General features: G+C 43.5%; 1 protein-coding gene across 1 annotated transcript in view; it reads left to right on the forward strand.

Annotated features, from left to right (window-relative positions):
• Positions 1 to 4,259: 4,259 nt before the first annotated feature.
• The window catches only part of LOC117505999 (calcium-dependent secretion activator 2-like), a gene marked incomplete at its 5' end in the record, with an annotated part of 155,959 nt that continues 144,142 nt past the window's right edge, over positions 4,260 to 16,076 (forward strand). The window contains 3 exons of the mRNA XM_034165543.1: positions 4,260 to 4,326; positions 7,695 to 7,803; positions 8,653 to 8,853. Coding sequence (XP_034021434.1) covers positions 4,260 to 4,326; positions 7,695 to 7,803; positions 8,653 to 8,853 — 377 coding nt within the window. The remainder of the gene's footprint in view (positions 4,327 to 7,694; positions 7,804 to 8,652; positions 8,854 to 16,076) is intronic.

The raw sequence follows: 16,076 nt of genomic DNA on the forward strand, positions 1-16,076 counted from the left end.
ACAGTACACACAGTACACAACACAGTACACAGCATAGTACACACACTACACAACACAGTACACACAGTACACAGCACAGTACACAACACAGTACACACACTACACAACACAGTACACACAGTACACACCACAGTACACAACACAGTACACACAGTACACAACACAGTACACGCAATACACAGCACAGTACACACAGTACACACCACAGTACACACAGTACACAGCACAGTACACACAATACACAGCACAGTACACACAGTACACAGCACAGTACACACAATACACAACACAGTACACACAGTACACAGCACAGTACACACAATACACAGCACAGTACACACAGTACACAGCACAATACACACAATAGACAGCACAGTACACACAATACACAGCACAGTACACACAGTACACAGCACAATACACAGCACAGTACACACAATACACAGCATAATACACACAATAGACAGCACAGTACACACAATACACAACACAGTACACACAGTACACAACACAGTAGACTACACAGTACACACAATACACAACACAGTACACAGCACAGTACACACAATACACAGTAAACACAATACACAACACAGTACACACAGTACACAGCACAGTACACACAATAGCCAACACAGTACACACAGTACACAGCACAGTAAACACAATTCACAACACAGTAGACTACACAGTACACACAATACACAACACAGTACACACAATACACAACACAATACACACAGCACAGTACACACAATACACAACACAGTACACACAGTACACAGCACAGTAGACTACACAGTACACACAATACACAACACAGTACACACAATACACAACACAATACACAGTAAACACAATACACAACACAGTACACACAATAGACAACACAGTACACAACATTACACAACACAGTACACACAGTACACAACACAGTACACACAGTACACAGTAAACACAATACACAACACAGTACACACAATAGACAACACAGTACACACAATACACAACACAGTACACACAGTACACAACACAGTAGACTACACAGTACACACAATACACAACACAGTACACACAATATACAACCTAGTACACACAATACACAGTAAACACAATACACAACACAGTACACACAATACACAGTAAACACAATACACAACACAGTACACACAGTACACAGCACAGTATACACAATACACAACACAGTACACAACACAGTACACACAATACACAGCACAGTGCATAGTACACACAATACACAACACAGTACACAAAGTACACAACACAGTACTCACAATACACAGCACATAATACACAGCACAGTACACATAATACACAACAGTACACACAATACACAACACAGTACACACAATACACAGCACAGTACACATACTGCACATAGTGCACAGTACACAACACAGTACACACAATACACAACACAGTACACATACTGCACATATTGCACAGTACACAACACAGTACACACAATACACAACACAGTACACATACTGCACAGTACACACAATACACAACACAGTATACATACTGCACATAGTGCACAGTACACAACACAGTACACACAGTACACAACACAGTACACATACTGCACATAGTGCACAGTACACAACACAGTACACACAGTACACAACACAGTACACATACTGCACATAGTGCACAGTACACACAATACACAACACAGTACACATACTGCACATTGTGCACAGTACACAACACAGTACACACAGTACACAACACAGTACACATACTGCATATATTGCACAGTACACAACACAGTACACACAATACACAACACAGTACACATACTGCACATAGTGCACAGTACACAACACAGTACACACAGTACACAACACAGTACACATACTGCACATATTGCACAGTACACAACACAGTACACAAACTGCACATAGTGCACAGTACACAACACAGTACACACAATGCACATCACAGTACACATACTGCACAGTACACAACACAGTACACATACTGCACATAGTGCACAGAACACAACACAGTACACAGAATACACATAGTACACAAAGCAGTACACACAGTACACAACACAGTACACATACTGCACATAGTGCACAGTACACAACACAGTACACACAGTACACAACACAGTACACATAGTGCACAGTACACACAATACACAACACAGTACACACAGTACACAGCACAGTACACACAATACACAACACAGTACACACAGTACACAACACAGTAGACTACACAGTACACACAATACACAACACAGTACACACAATATACAACCTAGTACACACAATACACAGTAAACACAATACACAACACAGTACACACAATACACAGTAAACACAATACACAACACAGTACACACAGTACACAGCACAGTATACACAATACACAACACAGTACACAACACAGTACACACAATACACAGCACAGTGCATAGTACACACAATACACAACACAGTACACAAAGTACACAACACAGTACTCACAATACACAGCACATTACACACAATACACAGCACATAATACACAGCACAGTACACATAATACACAACAGTACACACAATACACAACACAGTACACACAATACACAGCACAGTACACATACTGCACATAGTGCACAGTACACAACACAGTACACACAATACACAACACAGTACACATACTGCACATATTGCACAGTACACAACACAGTACACACAATACACAACACAGTACACATACTGCACAGTACACACAATACACAACACAGTATACATACTGCACATAGTGCACAGTACACAACACAGTACACACAGTACACAACACAGTACACATACTGCACATAGTGCACAGTACACAACACAGTGCACACAGTACACAACACAGTACACATACTGCACATAGTGCACAGTACACACAATACACAACACAGTACACATACTGCACATTGTGCACAGTACACAACACAGTACACACAGTACACAACACAGTACACATACTGCATATATTGCACAGTACACAACACAGTACACACAATACACAACACAGTACACATACTGCACATAGTGCACAGTACACAACACAGTACACACAGTACACAACACAGTACACATACTGCACATATTGCACAGTACACAACACAGTACACAAACTGCACATAGTGCACAGTACACAACACAGTACACACAATACACATCACAGTACACATACTGCACAGTACACAACACAGTACACATACTGCACATAGTGCACAGAACACAACACAGTACACAGAATACACATAGTACACAAAGCAGTACACACAGTACACAACACAGTACACATACTGCACATAGTGCACAGTACACAACACAGTACACACAGTACACAACACAGTACACATACTGCACATAGTGCACAGTACACACAATACACAACACAGTACACATACTGCACATTGTGCACAGTACACAACACAGTACACACAGTACACAACACAGTACACATACTGCATATATTGCACAGTACACAACACAGTACACACAATACACAACACAGTACACATACTGCACATAGTGCACAGTACACAACACAGTACACACAGTACACAACACAGTACACATACTGCACATATTGCACAGTACACAACACAGTACACAAACTGCACATAGTGCACAGTACACAACACAGTACACACAATACACATCACAGTACACATACTGCACAGTACACAACACAGTACACATACTGCACATAGTGCACAGAACACAACACAGTACACAGAATACACATAGTACACAAAGCAGTACACACAGTTCACACGGTACACGGTATAAAGACAATCCTGCGTGATTTATACTTCAGGGAACAATGGAACACAGCAGGAATCATAAATTGGCGTCAGGTAACGTCGTCTTGTGAGGATGTGGCTTCCAGTCACGTTGAGAACCTTCCTGTTGCTCTGAGTTGCGCTGAAACCACTTAATTTCTGCATCAAGCTCAGGACGCAGAAAAAAAAAATTAAACATGTTTAATTTTTGGCATCCGATTCTCTTCGTCCTTTGCGTCCCTCGCGTCCCTCGCGTGTAGCTACATCGTCTCGGCACTGGGATTCCACGTGGCGTCATGACGCCGCACGACGTGACGCCGCACGACGTAACTCGAAGCGGCCCTGGTGTGAAAGGGACTTAAGGTGACTCTTGATCTCTAGTTTTGCCACAGTGTTGAAACCAGGTTGTAAAATGTTTTAACAGCTGATTCTATGGCTTCACCTTCTTGTGTCTCAGGTTCCTGTTCGCGGTGGGACAGCGGGTTTGGAAACAGTGGAAGCGAAGATATTTTGTTCTTGTTCAGGTAAATGTGAACTTTATTGAAAATTGGTTATGAAACATGTCGGTGGCGTCATTTTGACTTTTAATAACAACAAAACGTCTGAGGAGCCTGGAAATACGAGGTCTGTCAATAAAGTATAGGTCCTTTTTATTTTTTTTAAAAACTATATGGATTTCATTCATATGTTTTTTACGTCAGACATGCTTGAACCCTCGTGCGCATGCGTGAGTTTTTCCACGCCTGTCGGTGACGTCATTCGCCTGTGAGCACTCCTTGTGGGAGGAGTTGTCCAGCCCCTCGTCGGAATTCCTTTGTCTGAGAAGTTGCTGAGAGACTGGCGCTTTGTTTGATCAAACTTTTTTCTAAACCTGTGAGGCACATCGAAGTGGACACGGTTCGAAAAATTAAGCTGGTTTTCGGTGAAAATTTTAACGGCTGATGAGAGATTTTGAGGTGATACTGTCGCTTTAAGGACTTCCCACGGAGCGAGACGTCGCTCAGCGCTCCCAGGCGCCGTCGTCAGCCTGTTTCAAGCTGAAAACCTCCACATTTCAGGCTCTATTGATCCAGGACGTCGTGAGAGAACAGAGAAGTTTCAGAAGAAGTCGGTTTCAGCATTTTATCCGGATATTCCACTGTTAAAGGAGATTTTTTTAATGAAAGACGTGCGGGCGGATTGCAGCGTCGGCTCGCAGCCGCCGCGACGCTCCGCCACAGGAAAAACACCTCTGTTGGAAGCCTTAAGGACAAGTTGGAACATGTCCAGCTGTTAAACAATTTCTCAGATACTCACTCCACTGAAAGCCATCAAAAGCCGCCTGGATTTTACAAATGGTTATCAACACGGAGGTGTTTTTCCTGTGCCGCCGCACTGCGCCGGCTGCGCCCCGACGCGCGGACCCGTCCGCACGGACCCGTCCGCGCGTCTTTCATTAAAAAAATCTCCTTTAACAGTGGAATATCCAGATAAAATGCTGAAACCGACTTCTTCTGAAACTTCTCTGTTCTCTCACGACGTCCTGGATCAATAGAGCCTGAAATGTGGAGGTTTTCAGCTTGAAACAGGCTGACGACGGCGCCTGAGAGTGCTGCGTGACATCCCGCTCTGTGGGAAGTCCTTAAAGCGACAGTATCACCTCAAAATCTCTCATCAGCCGTTAAAATCTTCACCGAAAACCAGCTTAATTTTTCGAACCGTGTCCACTTCGATGTGTCTCACAGGTTTAGAAAAAAGTTTGATCAAACAAAGCGCCAGTCTCTCAGCAACTTCTCAGACAAAGGAATTCCGACGAGGGGCTGGACGACTCCTCCCACAAGGAGTGCTCAAAGTCAAATGACGTCACCGACAGGCGTGGAAAAACTCACGCATGCGCACGAGGGTTCAAGCATGTCTGACGTAAAAACATATGAATGAAATCCATATAGTTTTTGAAAAAAATAAAAAGGACCTATACTTTATTGACAGACCTCGTAGTTTAAAAATTAAACCATGTTGCTGAGCTGTGCTCACAGCCAGGGGGCGCTCACATCAACATCTATCAGGTGAACAATTAGAAATTAACAACATGTGAACAGGGTGTTTTAACGTATAAACACGTCCCACAATGTTTATGTTTTTAATGTTTTATGACCTTAAAATTCTTTATCTAAACAGTTAAAATGTTATTTCAAGTGAAAAGTAATGATGTAAGTATTAGTTTAACTTTGAAAAGAACTGGACTCAGTGTGGAATAAAGATAAACGTACAGGAGCAGACAGGTGAGGGAAGCTACCAACACAAGTCACAGTGAAACAAAAGGATTTGTGTTTATTTATTTGACAAGCTGAGGTTCATCAGATTTTTATCATCAGAATGTTTCACATTTTGTCAAGAAAATTTTCAAATTTCTCATCATCTGCTTCTCATTTTTCTTCATTTTGCAGTTTGTTTTCAGGTACTATGTGTACTGTTTTGTGTACTATGTGTCCTGTGTTGTGTACTGTGTGTACTGTTTTGTTTTCAGGTAGTCAAGTTAAAAAAAGATCAGAAATAATCCTTTTCATCTGTTCACAACCAATAGCAACTCTTTTTTTATGTTTAAGTTTTTATGGCACACGAAGCGTAATTTCATGAGACGGTCTCATGAGCAGTGTTGCCACAGTTACTTTGAAAAAGTAATCCAATTACTGATTACTGATTACTCCTTGAAAAAGTAACTTAGTTACTTTACTGATTACTCAATTGTAAAAGTAACTAAGTTAGATTACTAGTTACTTTTTAAGTTACTTTTCCCAGCTGCCGACAACAACCCTCTGCCACCTCAACATGACAATGATACCTGTTTTGCCAAAACTTACTTTATAGTCACCCTTTCTTGACTTCAATGAAAATAAATACTTGTTTTATAAAAAGTAAAATAAAGACCTCTTTCTTGACCTCATATTTAACTGTTGACAGCACTGTAACAGTAAAACTTGCAATTTCGAACCTACATTGTTTATAAATGTAACTATTAAATTAATTGTAGCATTTTTCTAACATTTAAATTCTCTCTAAATATTTTACTTGTAGAAATTAATATTATTTTAAGTAGTATTAGTAGTTGTAGTAAAAAAAGGCTTCAAAACTGGACCTTTAATCTAGGGGTGTTGTGGGGGGGCACATCCCTGCCCCACGCCCCCATTCCATCTGGATTCGCCCCTACTTTGGCGTTTGAGCACAAAGAATGGATAACATTTATTTATGCAGAAAACGTGACCAGATTTACAGGTAAGAAAGTTTTATTGAGTTTAGGTGCATTTGAGTGGAAAATAGTGTTAGTTGTTGACGCGTCGCGGAGGATCAGCTGTTTTTAACGTGCAGATACGAAGCGGCTCAGCTCAGCTCTAAATAAAGGAGGAAAAATGTCTTTGTAAAGCTCAGTGCAGGTGTGCTGATCACCGTGCTTTAAGAGACGACGAGTCGAGCAGCTGCAAAAAACCGCGGATGAAAAGCTCACAGCTCACTTAAAGTGTGTAGTTCAGTCGAACCCCGACCTCCTGCCCACAGACCAAGTTTAATGCTGCTATCGACCCACAATGAAAAATAATAGTAACGCACAGTGACATGGAGAAGTAACTTTAATCTGATTACAGATTTGGAAAGATTAACGCGTTAGATTACTCGTTACTAAAAAAAAGTGGTCAGATTAGAGTAACGCGTTACCGGCATCACTGCTCATGAGTTACTGCTGTGATCAGAATTACTCCTCCTTAGGTCGAAATCTGCAAATAAGGTTTAAAATAATGAAAACTCTTTAACAAGCTCCACAAAAAACAGCAGGGTGTTTGTTTACTTTGAAACACTTTAATTTCATTTGAAGTTTAAACAGCAAATAAGCATAATGTGTGTTTTTGGCGCCGCCCTGCAGGTGAGTCAGTACACCTTCGCCATGTGCCGCTACAGAGAGAAGAAGGCGGAGCCTCAGGAGCTGATGCAGCTGGAAGGCTACACAGTGGATTACTGCGACCCCCAGCCAGGTACTGCAAACACACGAGTACTGTCAGAGGTACTGCAAACACACAAGTACTGTCAGAGGGACTGCAAACACACAAGTACTATCAGAGGGACTGCAAACACACAAGTACTATTAGAAGTACTGCAAACACGCAAGTACTATGAGAGGGACTGCAAACACACAAGTACTGTCAGAGGGACTGCAAACACACAAGTACTGTCAGAGGGACTGCAAACACACAAGTACTATCAGAAGTACTGCAAGTACTATTAGAAGTACTGCAAACACACAAGTACTATCAGAGGGACTGCAAACACGCAAGTACTATTAGAAGTACTGCAAACACGCAAGTACTATGAGAGGGACTGCAAACACACAAGTACTGTCAGAGGGACTGCAAACACACAAGTACTGTCAGAGGTACTGCAAACACACAAGTACTATCAGAAGTACTGCAAGTACTATTAGAAGTACTGCAAACACGCAAGTACTATCAGAGGGACTGCAAACACAAGAGTACTATTAGAAGTACTGCAAACACGCAAGTACTATTAGAAGTACTGCAAACACGCAAGTACTATCAGAGGGACTGCAAACACGCAAGTACTATTAGAAGTACTGCAAACACGCAAGTACTATCAGAGGGTCTGCAAACACAAGAGTATTATCAGAAGTACTGCAAACACGCAAGTACTATTAGAAGTACTGCAAACACACGAGTACTGTCAGAGGGACTGCAAGTGCATGGGTCCTATTGGAGGTACTGCAAACATAAGAGTACTGTCAGAGATACTGCATGTCTGTGTTATTGATCAGTAAAAGTCAGAGCATTAACGTGTTTTTTTTTTTTCTTTTTCGTAAACGTCGGCAGGCCTGCAGGGCGGCCGCGTCTTCTTCAACGCGGTGAAGGAGGGCGACCTGGTGGTGTTCGCCTGTGACGACGACCAGGACCGGGTGATGTGGGTCCAGGCTATGTACCGAGCCACCGGCCAGTCCTACAAACCTGTGGCTCCGCCTCAGAACAAACCCGCAGACTGCCGAGGAGGAAACCACAAACCCACCTCGCCCATCAGTACGTCAAACCCCACAACGCGCCATCGCACACTTTAGTTTTTATTATGTCACCGTTTCTGGGTTCAAACTGTTTCAGCTGTTTTCACAACCTCACCTGAAGGGGGCAGCATTTGGTGCTCATACATCACAAATTAAGCAGACCAATCACAGCTACAGTGGGTGTGGCTTGAGGACTAGGTCAGGCTTTTACAGAACCATTTATTTTTACAAATTTCTACATAAGCAACAGTGACCTCTGGTGGCCACCAGGGTGCTGCAGTGACCAGCGAGGCTTCACGAGCAGCCTGATTGGCCAGCTTGTCTTTATTTTATTTTGTGTGTTAAAAACTGTCAACATAGAGCGAAGTCTTTGAACCCGTCATCAGCCGAACCTTAAATTTCATGGCTGAATATGAAAGCGTTGGAGAACATTCTGAAAAGGCACCGATGCTTCTTAAAGTCAAGACGCGTTTAACGAACAAGTGTTCACATGATCAGAAAAGTACTTTTGATAAAACTGCAAATCTTATTTGTTCACTTTAAGCTTCATCTTTTTAAAAATGGTCTTTCATTTTTTTCATCTTTTGTCCTTTTCTCTTTACTTCTCTTCATTTCTGTTTTTTCTTCATTTGATCTTTCTTGCCTTCATTTCATTTCTTTTCCTTTATCATATTCCTTTTTGTATTCTTTTGTTTTTCTTTAATTTTCTGCCTCTTATTTTCTTCCTGTTCTCTTCTTCATGCCAAGTTTTTTTTAAGTCTTTCCTCTTTTTTTCCATCTTACGAGGTCTGTTAGAAAAGTATCCGACCTTTTTATTTTTTTCAAAAACCTGATGGATTTGAATCACGTGTGTTTGCATGAGCAAACCTTGAACCTTCGTGCGCATGCGTGATTTTTTTCACGCCTGTCGGTTGCGTCATTTGCTTGTAAGCAGCCTTTGTGTGAGGATGGGTGGAGTCTCTTGTCGTTTTTTCTTTGCAAGGAAAATGGCGAAACGACTGGAGCAGCACGACTGCATCAAATTCTGCCACAAACTGGGCGACAACCAGGTGGAAACCATTCGGATTATTCAAACGGCTTTCGGTGACGATCCTCTGGGCATCACACAGATTAAGGAGCGGTACAACCGGTTTAAAGACGGCCGCACAGTGGTGGAGAGCGAGCCACGCTCCACTCGGCCATCAACATGCTGAAACGACCAGATCATTTCCAAAGTGAACGCTGTGATGATGTGGGACCGTCGTGTGATTATCCGAGAAATTGTGGAAGAGGTGGACATCAGCAGTTTTTCAGCACATTCCACTGTGACAGAAGATTTGGCCATGAAAAGAGTTGCAGTGAAATTCATCGGCACGAAGCTGATGGTGCAGCAACAGCGCCTCTGTGATGAAGTCTCACAGGACATGTTGGGACATGCCCAGCTCATCAAGCATTTCTTGGATAGTTACACAACTGAAAAGCCACCAAAAGCCGTCTGAATCTTCTGAATGGTTGATGAGCTGGGCATGTCACAACATGTCCTGTGAGACTTCATCACAGAGGCGCTGTTGCTGCGCCATCGGCTTCGTGCCAATGAATTTCCCCACATCACATGTGGTCCCACATCACCACAGCGTTCACTTTGGAAATGATCCGGTCGTTTCAGCGTGTTGATGCCGATCGGAGCGTGGCTCGCTCTCCACCATTGTGCGGCCGTCTTTAAACCGGTTGTACCGCTCCTTAATCTGTGTGATGCCCAGAGAATCGTCACCGGAAGCCGTCTGAATAATCCGAATGGTTTCCACCTGGTTGTCGCCCAGTTTGTGGCAAAATTTGATGCAGTTGCGCTGCTCCAGTCGTCCCGCCATTTCCTTGCAAAGAATAAACAACGAGAGACTCCACCCATCCTCACACAAAGGCTGCTTACAAGCAAATGACGCAATCGACAGGCGTGAAAAAAATCACGCATGCACACAAAGGTTCAAGATTGGCTCATGCAAGCACACGTGATTCAAATCCATCAGGTTTTTGAAAAAAATAAAAAGGTCTGATGCTTTTCTAACAGACCTCGTATAGCTTGTTTTATATTCCTTTTATTTGTCCGCTTTCTTTTTTCTTTTCCTTTTTCCTTACACCCCGTTTTCTTTTCCTTTCTTTATTTTTTCCTGCTTTCTGTTTTTCTTATACCTTGTTTTCTTTTCCTTTCTTTTTCTTTTCTTTTATTCCCATCTTCTATCTTGTTCTGTCCATCCATGTTCTGTTCCCACTTGCTCTAGTTCAGGGTCACGGGGGGAAGCTGGAGTGTGTCCCAGCAGTCAGAGGGCGTGAGATGGGTGACACCCTGGACAGGATGCCAGTCTGTCACAGCATACCCTGTTTTCTTTTCCTTTTCATTCCTTTCCATCTTATATCTTGTTTTATTTTCCTTTCTTTTTTTCTTGTCCTTCTTTTTCTTTTCCCTTTCTTTTTCGTGCTTCCGCATGTGCTCGGCATTCCCGCTCATTTTATTTGCCGTTCCCTGGACGGGTATTGTAGCTTGAAGAGCATCACGCTGGGAGCTGATTACCGCTCACCGTCACCGCTCGTTAGCGTGTAATGGAATAGATTGATGGTTTAATGGCCGGAGGTGATGACACGGCGTCTGCAGCAGGAAGTGGAGCCGAGCGCTAAGTGACAGGAAGTCGCTGAACCTGTCTTCATCTGTGCGCCCTGCAGGTGTTTTCTATAAAAAGGAGCCCGAGGTTAAATTGTCGTAGTCGCGCAGTAAGCACGCGCACAGCGAACAGCTGGTTGGGCTGTGTGTATTTCCTGGAAACAGGTTTGTTTTGTCAGACGAGTCGTTTTGAACGTTAATGAATTGTTTTCTCAACCCCAGCAGAGAATCTTTTTTCTTCTTCTTGTTTTTCTTTGTTTCTCAATTGATGGGTGTTGCCAACAAATAAAACGAAAAAGCTGTTTTGTGCTTTAAATCGGTGACTTTCACGTTATCGGTTTGTTGTTCTGCAGAACCTCAACTCTTTGACTTGTTTTATTTTAGCCCTTTTTCTTATTCTAGAAATGTATATTAAAAAATCAAAGTATTAAATCAAACTGAAATTTGTCACTACCTTGTTTTTTTTTTTTTTTATCAAGTCAAAAAGTAAAGAACACAAAGTCGCACTTGTGTGTAATTTGTATTATTAGTTTAGTCAGTGAACCAGTTGGTTCTCTGTCTGGATGGTTGCCATCCACAACCTGTGGCAGTTCCGTAGTGCACCAGATCTGCTGTGGCTGACTAAATGTGCCCTCACATGGAGATTTGGGTAAACAGGATGCTGGTGGTAAATCTGTAAGGTTTATTAATCACGGTGTCTATTTTCAGGGCAAGATCCTGGTGGTGAAATTGAGAACTGCAGTTATAAAACAAATCAAATCAAATCAATTTTATTTATATAGCGCCAAATCACAACAAACAGTTGCCCCAAGGCGCTTTATATTTTAAGGCAAAGGCCATACAACAATTACAGAAAAACCCCAACGGTCAAAACAACCCCCTGTGAGCAAGCACTTGGCGACAGTGGGAAGGAAAAACTCCCTTTTAACAGGAAGAAACATCCAGCAGAACCAGGCTCAGAGAGGGGCAGTCTTCTGCTGGGACTGGTTGGGGCTGAGGGAGAGAACCAGGAAAAAGACATGCTGTGGAGGGGAGCAGAGATCGATCACTAATGATTAAAAGCAGAGTGGTGCATACAACAAAGGAGTCAGAGTGACACAACTTCACATGCTCACGACACCACACAATAATCCAATATGAATAAAGTTAATTTAAATTTAAATTCAGATCAAATATCTAAGGCGGTCTGGTTTGGGGAATTGCACTTTGAAAATTCGCCACAAAATAGCGCTTCAAATAGATTCTGCCATGATTAGTAGGTCTTATAGGCGCCTCCCTTTTTCCACTCGGGACCGCTGCAGCAGGTTGGAGGTGGATCTGTGGATCTGCATGTGGATTTGGCACCCTGGAACCTTTTACACTGGGAACCGTGGCAGTAACTGCACATCCACCGCGCTGCCGCTTAAAATTGCTTTCATAAAATATTTCAGGTTTTTAATGTAGTTTGTTGTCTCTTTGTGTTGAAATGGAACTAAAACCTCTTTGATCCTCTGATGTCACACGAACCAGCGTTGAAATGAAACACTTGGAAATGAACTCTGATCGGTTGATCTTCCTGTTCTGGTCGTCCTCCTGCTTCTTCTTCTGTCTCTTTGAAGACGCAGGTGCTCAGTTTAACGTGATGAGCGAGTGCTCGTGTCCGACCTGTCCTGCCGTTTTAACCTCTGTGGCTTTCAGCGCCGCCCTGACATGCAGCAGAACAGATGAGGACGCCACCACCAGCACCGGCGTCTCCGGGTTTGTCGTTTTGAGGCCTCTGATGGACGCTGACGGACACGACTACACTCATCTTTGTCCCCGCTCGCCCTGACATCATCACTGCCAGGTCGCCATGCTCCAGCAGGCAGATGGAGTCACGTCCGTGTTCATCGTGCACCTGAAACTGAAACGCTGCCGTCTACATCAATAACTTGCCACCAGCCGCCGCCGCCACTCACTCAGGATGTCACATAGATGTGAGTGTTGCTGTGACGATACCAGTGGAGCACAAACAAGACGGACGTGAATAGATTGAGTGCAGAACACTTCCCCCGTCCTCATTACGCACCCAGACGTCTTCTGTCCAGTGCGTCTCCGTACGCCCAAATAAACGACTTTGTGGGATTTTTTAGAAAAAAGTTGTTCACACATTTTTTTTTCCCCCACAGCATCTCATTTACACTCTGAATTCACAAAAGCAGAACGACATCAGTCAGGCAGCTGGGAGTGGACATTATTGAGCTTTGTGATGTCATAAGGTCAGAATGCTACAGGGGGTCCAGATCACCGTCCACATGGGCCCATGGAATCGAGTCCTCCACGACTAGGAGATGGTTTGTCCGTCTGCAGATACCTGACCTCTGTTCTCCTGTCAGTCACTCAAAATACATCTGACAAAAACTCCCCCCCCAAAAAAAAAACAAACAAAAAAAAACTATTTTAGTCTCTCATCCACATCTGAGACCATCTTAGTGTTTTTGAGGAGACAGTTCAGTTTAACACTTAAATCACATTCAGCTCTTCAGTCGTCCGCGTGCTGCCTTGTACAATACTTGGTGGCTTCCCTCACTTGTCTGCTTCCTGTTGGGATGCTCACTTTATGAGGAAATAGTTGTTTTTGGATAATTTTGCATAAAAAATTTAGCTCTTTATTCCACAGCAGCAAAGAATCATGCTGCCTATGATGGCTACAATACTTGGTGGCTTCCCTCAGCAGAACTGCTATATTTAGGATGAATATTTGTGAGTGTAACAGGAAGACTGCCCAGAGACACTGTGGTCACAAAGATCACATGTCCTACCCGTGTGTAGGAAAGGACGAGGTGAAGGACGGCACAGAGGCCCTGACCGTGGCAGCACAACAACAGGAACTATGGGAACTGATGAACTTGATGAGATTTGATCTGTTGATTCCATTGATGAGGTTATTTTTTGATTCCCTTATCAATTCGTGATGATTTGTCTCTGGAGCACTGAAGGCCTGCAGAGGTTTTCAGCATCAGTGTGGCGGTGATCTTGGTTGCTTGACGCAGTTTGATGTCATGGAGCTGTTAGAAAACAGGCCGGCATTGAACCGATGACGTCCGACACACGACTGTGATGGACTGAAAAATTTGGAACCAGTTCTTAATTCCAGTTCTGAACAGGCACTTGGTACCTGAACCACAGAGGTAGGGTTCTACCACAACAGACAGGACCAGGGTTCCGACTGTGGAAAGACGTTCCGGAGACAGTCCAGGACATCGTGGAAGAGGTTAGCGAGCAAGCTTGGACAGCGTGCACAGAGAGACTCAGGTCTCCAAAGATCACTCCAGACCAAAGATCAGGAGCAACTTCAAGTTCCAGATTGACAAACTGGACAAGAATTGAAGTCCAATGTGGTCGCAGTTAGAACGTGAGCATTCAGATGTGTGACCCCAAAACTGAAAAAAAAAAAAAATGGTTCCAGGAGGAACACCTGAGTTCTCTGTACAGAAAAGTACAGGTCTAAGGGTGACTAAGGTACCTAGGACAACCCTGCAGCTCCAGAGGAAGCTGGGTTGGTACTTGGGGTGGTCAGTAGGTGTGGCTGTGTTCCTAGGCTTTGTTCCAGGCTGCTGACGGTCCGTTTTAAGCTAGATGTTCTCATCATCCATTTATCTTCTGGAATTGTTTTGGATCCAGAGTTTTTATTAATGGAGAGATTTTATCACTAGTAAAGATCTGAAATCTGATCCACACTAACTTCATCGAGGATGCTTTGTGTCTTTCAGAGACACGACTCAGATAATCACAGATCCATTAATGCACCATCCCCCCCCCCCAAGCCCTGATCCAAAAACTCAGATAATAGATGAAAGTTGGACTTGATGTGGATCCACTTCACTCCTCTATGTGTCCACCAATCAATACTCCCCTCCACCCCATCCCACCCCTCCCCCCTTTATTATTGGCACTAATCTATATCTCTTTGTCTCCTTTTCTTTGGAGTCGCCTCCTTCACTCCATTTGTCCCCATCTTGTCTTTAAGTGACATTAAGGTTGCAGCGCGTTTGGGAGGTAACGAATGTAAAATGACCTACATTGGAATGAGACGGCGGAGAAAGCGGGACATCGGCGCCAAAGGGCAGCGAGAAAGAAAGACCGAGAGAGAGCGGCACCTCGATTTGGGCTTGATTGTGCAGATTTCACTTTTCCTGACAAAAGCGCTAAAGAAAGGGGAAGGTGGGGGGGGACAAAACCCAAATGTCTAAGAGTCCTCGTGGGCACAAGGCTCCACTCTGTCCACACACAAAAACAAAATGGCAGCGTTAAGAAAAAGCTAATGCCGGTCGCAGGCGTGAGGCCGCGGGCGTCTTGGGCGTAGACGGCAGCTCCAGCTTTCATCTTCTCTTTTCTTGGTCCTTTGTGGTGCCATGTGTCCCTCTGAGAAACTTCCCGTCCCAACATGTTGTGGACAATGACGGCGGAGTGGAGAGCGTTAGGCTTTTATTTGCTGGAACCATTAACAAGGTGCCAGTGAAAAGACTGGAAATGAACCCGGCTCTTCTCAGGCCTCAACAGCCTCATTAGCATCAGGCGCCACTGAGACAGTCGAAGATCCGCACTGCTAAAAGACGTGAAGACACGACCGTCCAGTTGTATCTGAAGTA

This window comes from Thalassophryne amazonica, unplaced genomic scaffold, assembly GCF_902500255.1.
Source record: "Thalassophryne amazonica unplaced genomic scaffold, fThaAma1.1, whole genome shotgun sequence".
Taxonomy (NCBI): Eukaryota; Metazoa; Chordata; class Actinopteri; order Batrachoidiformes; family Batrachoididae; genus Thalassophryne; species Thalassophryne amazonica.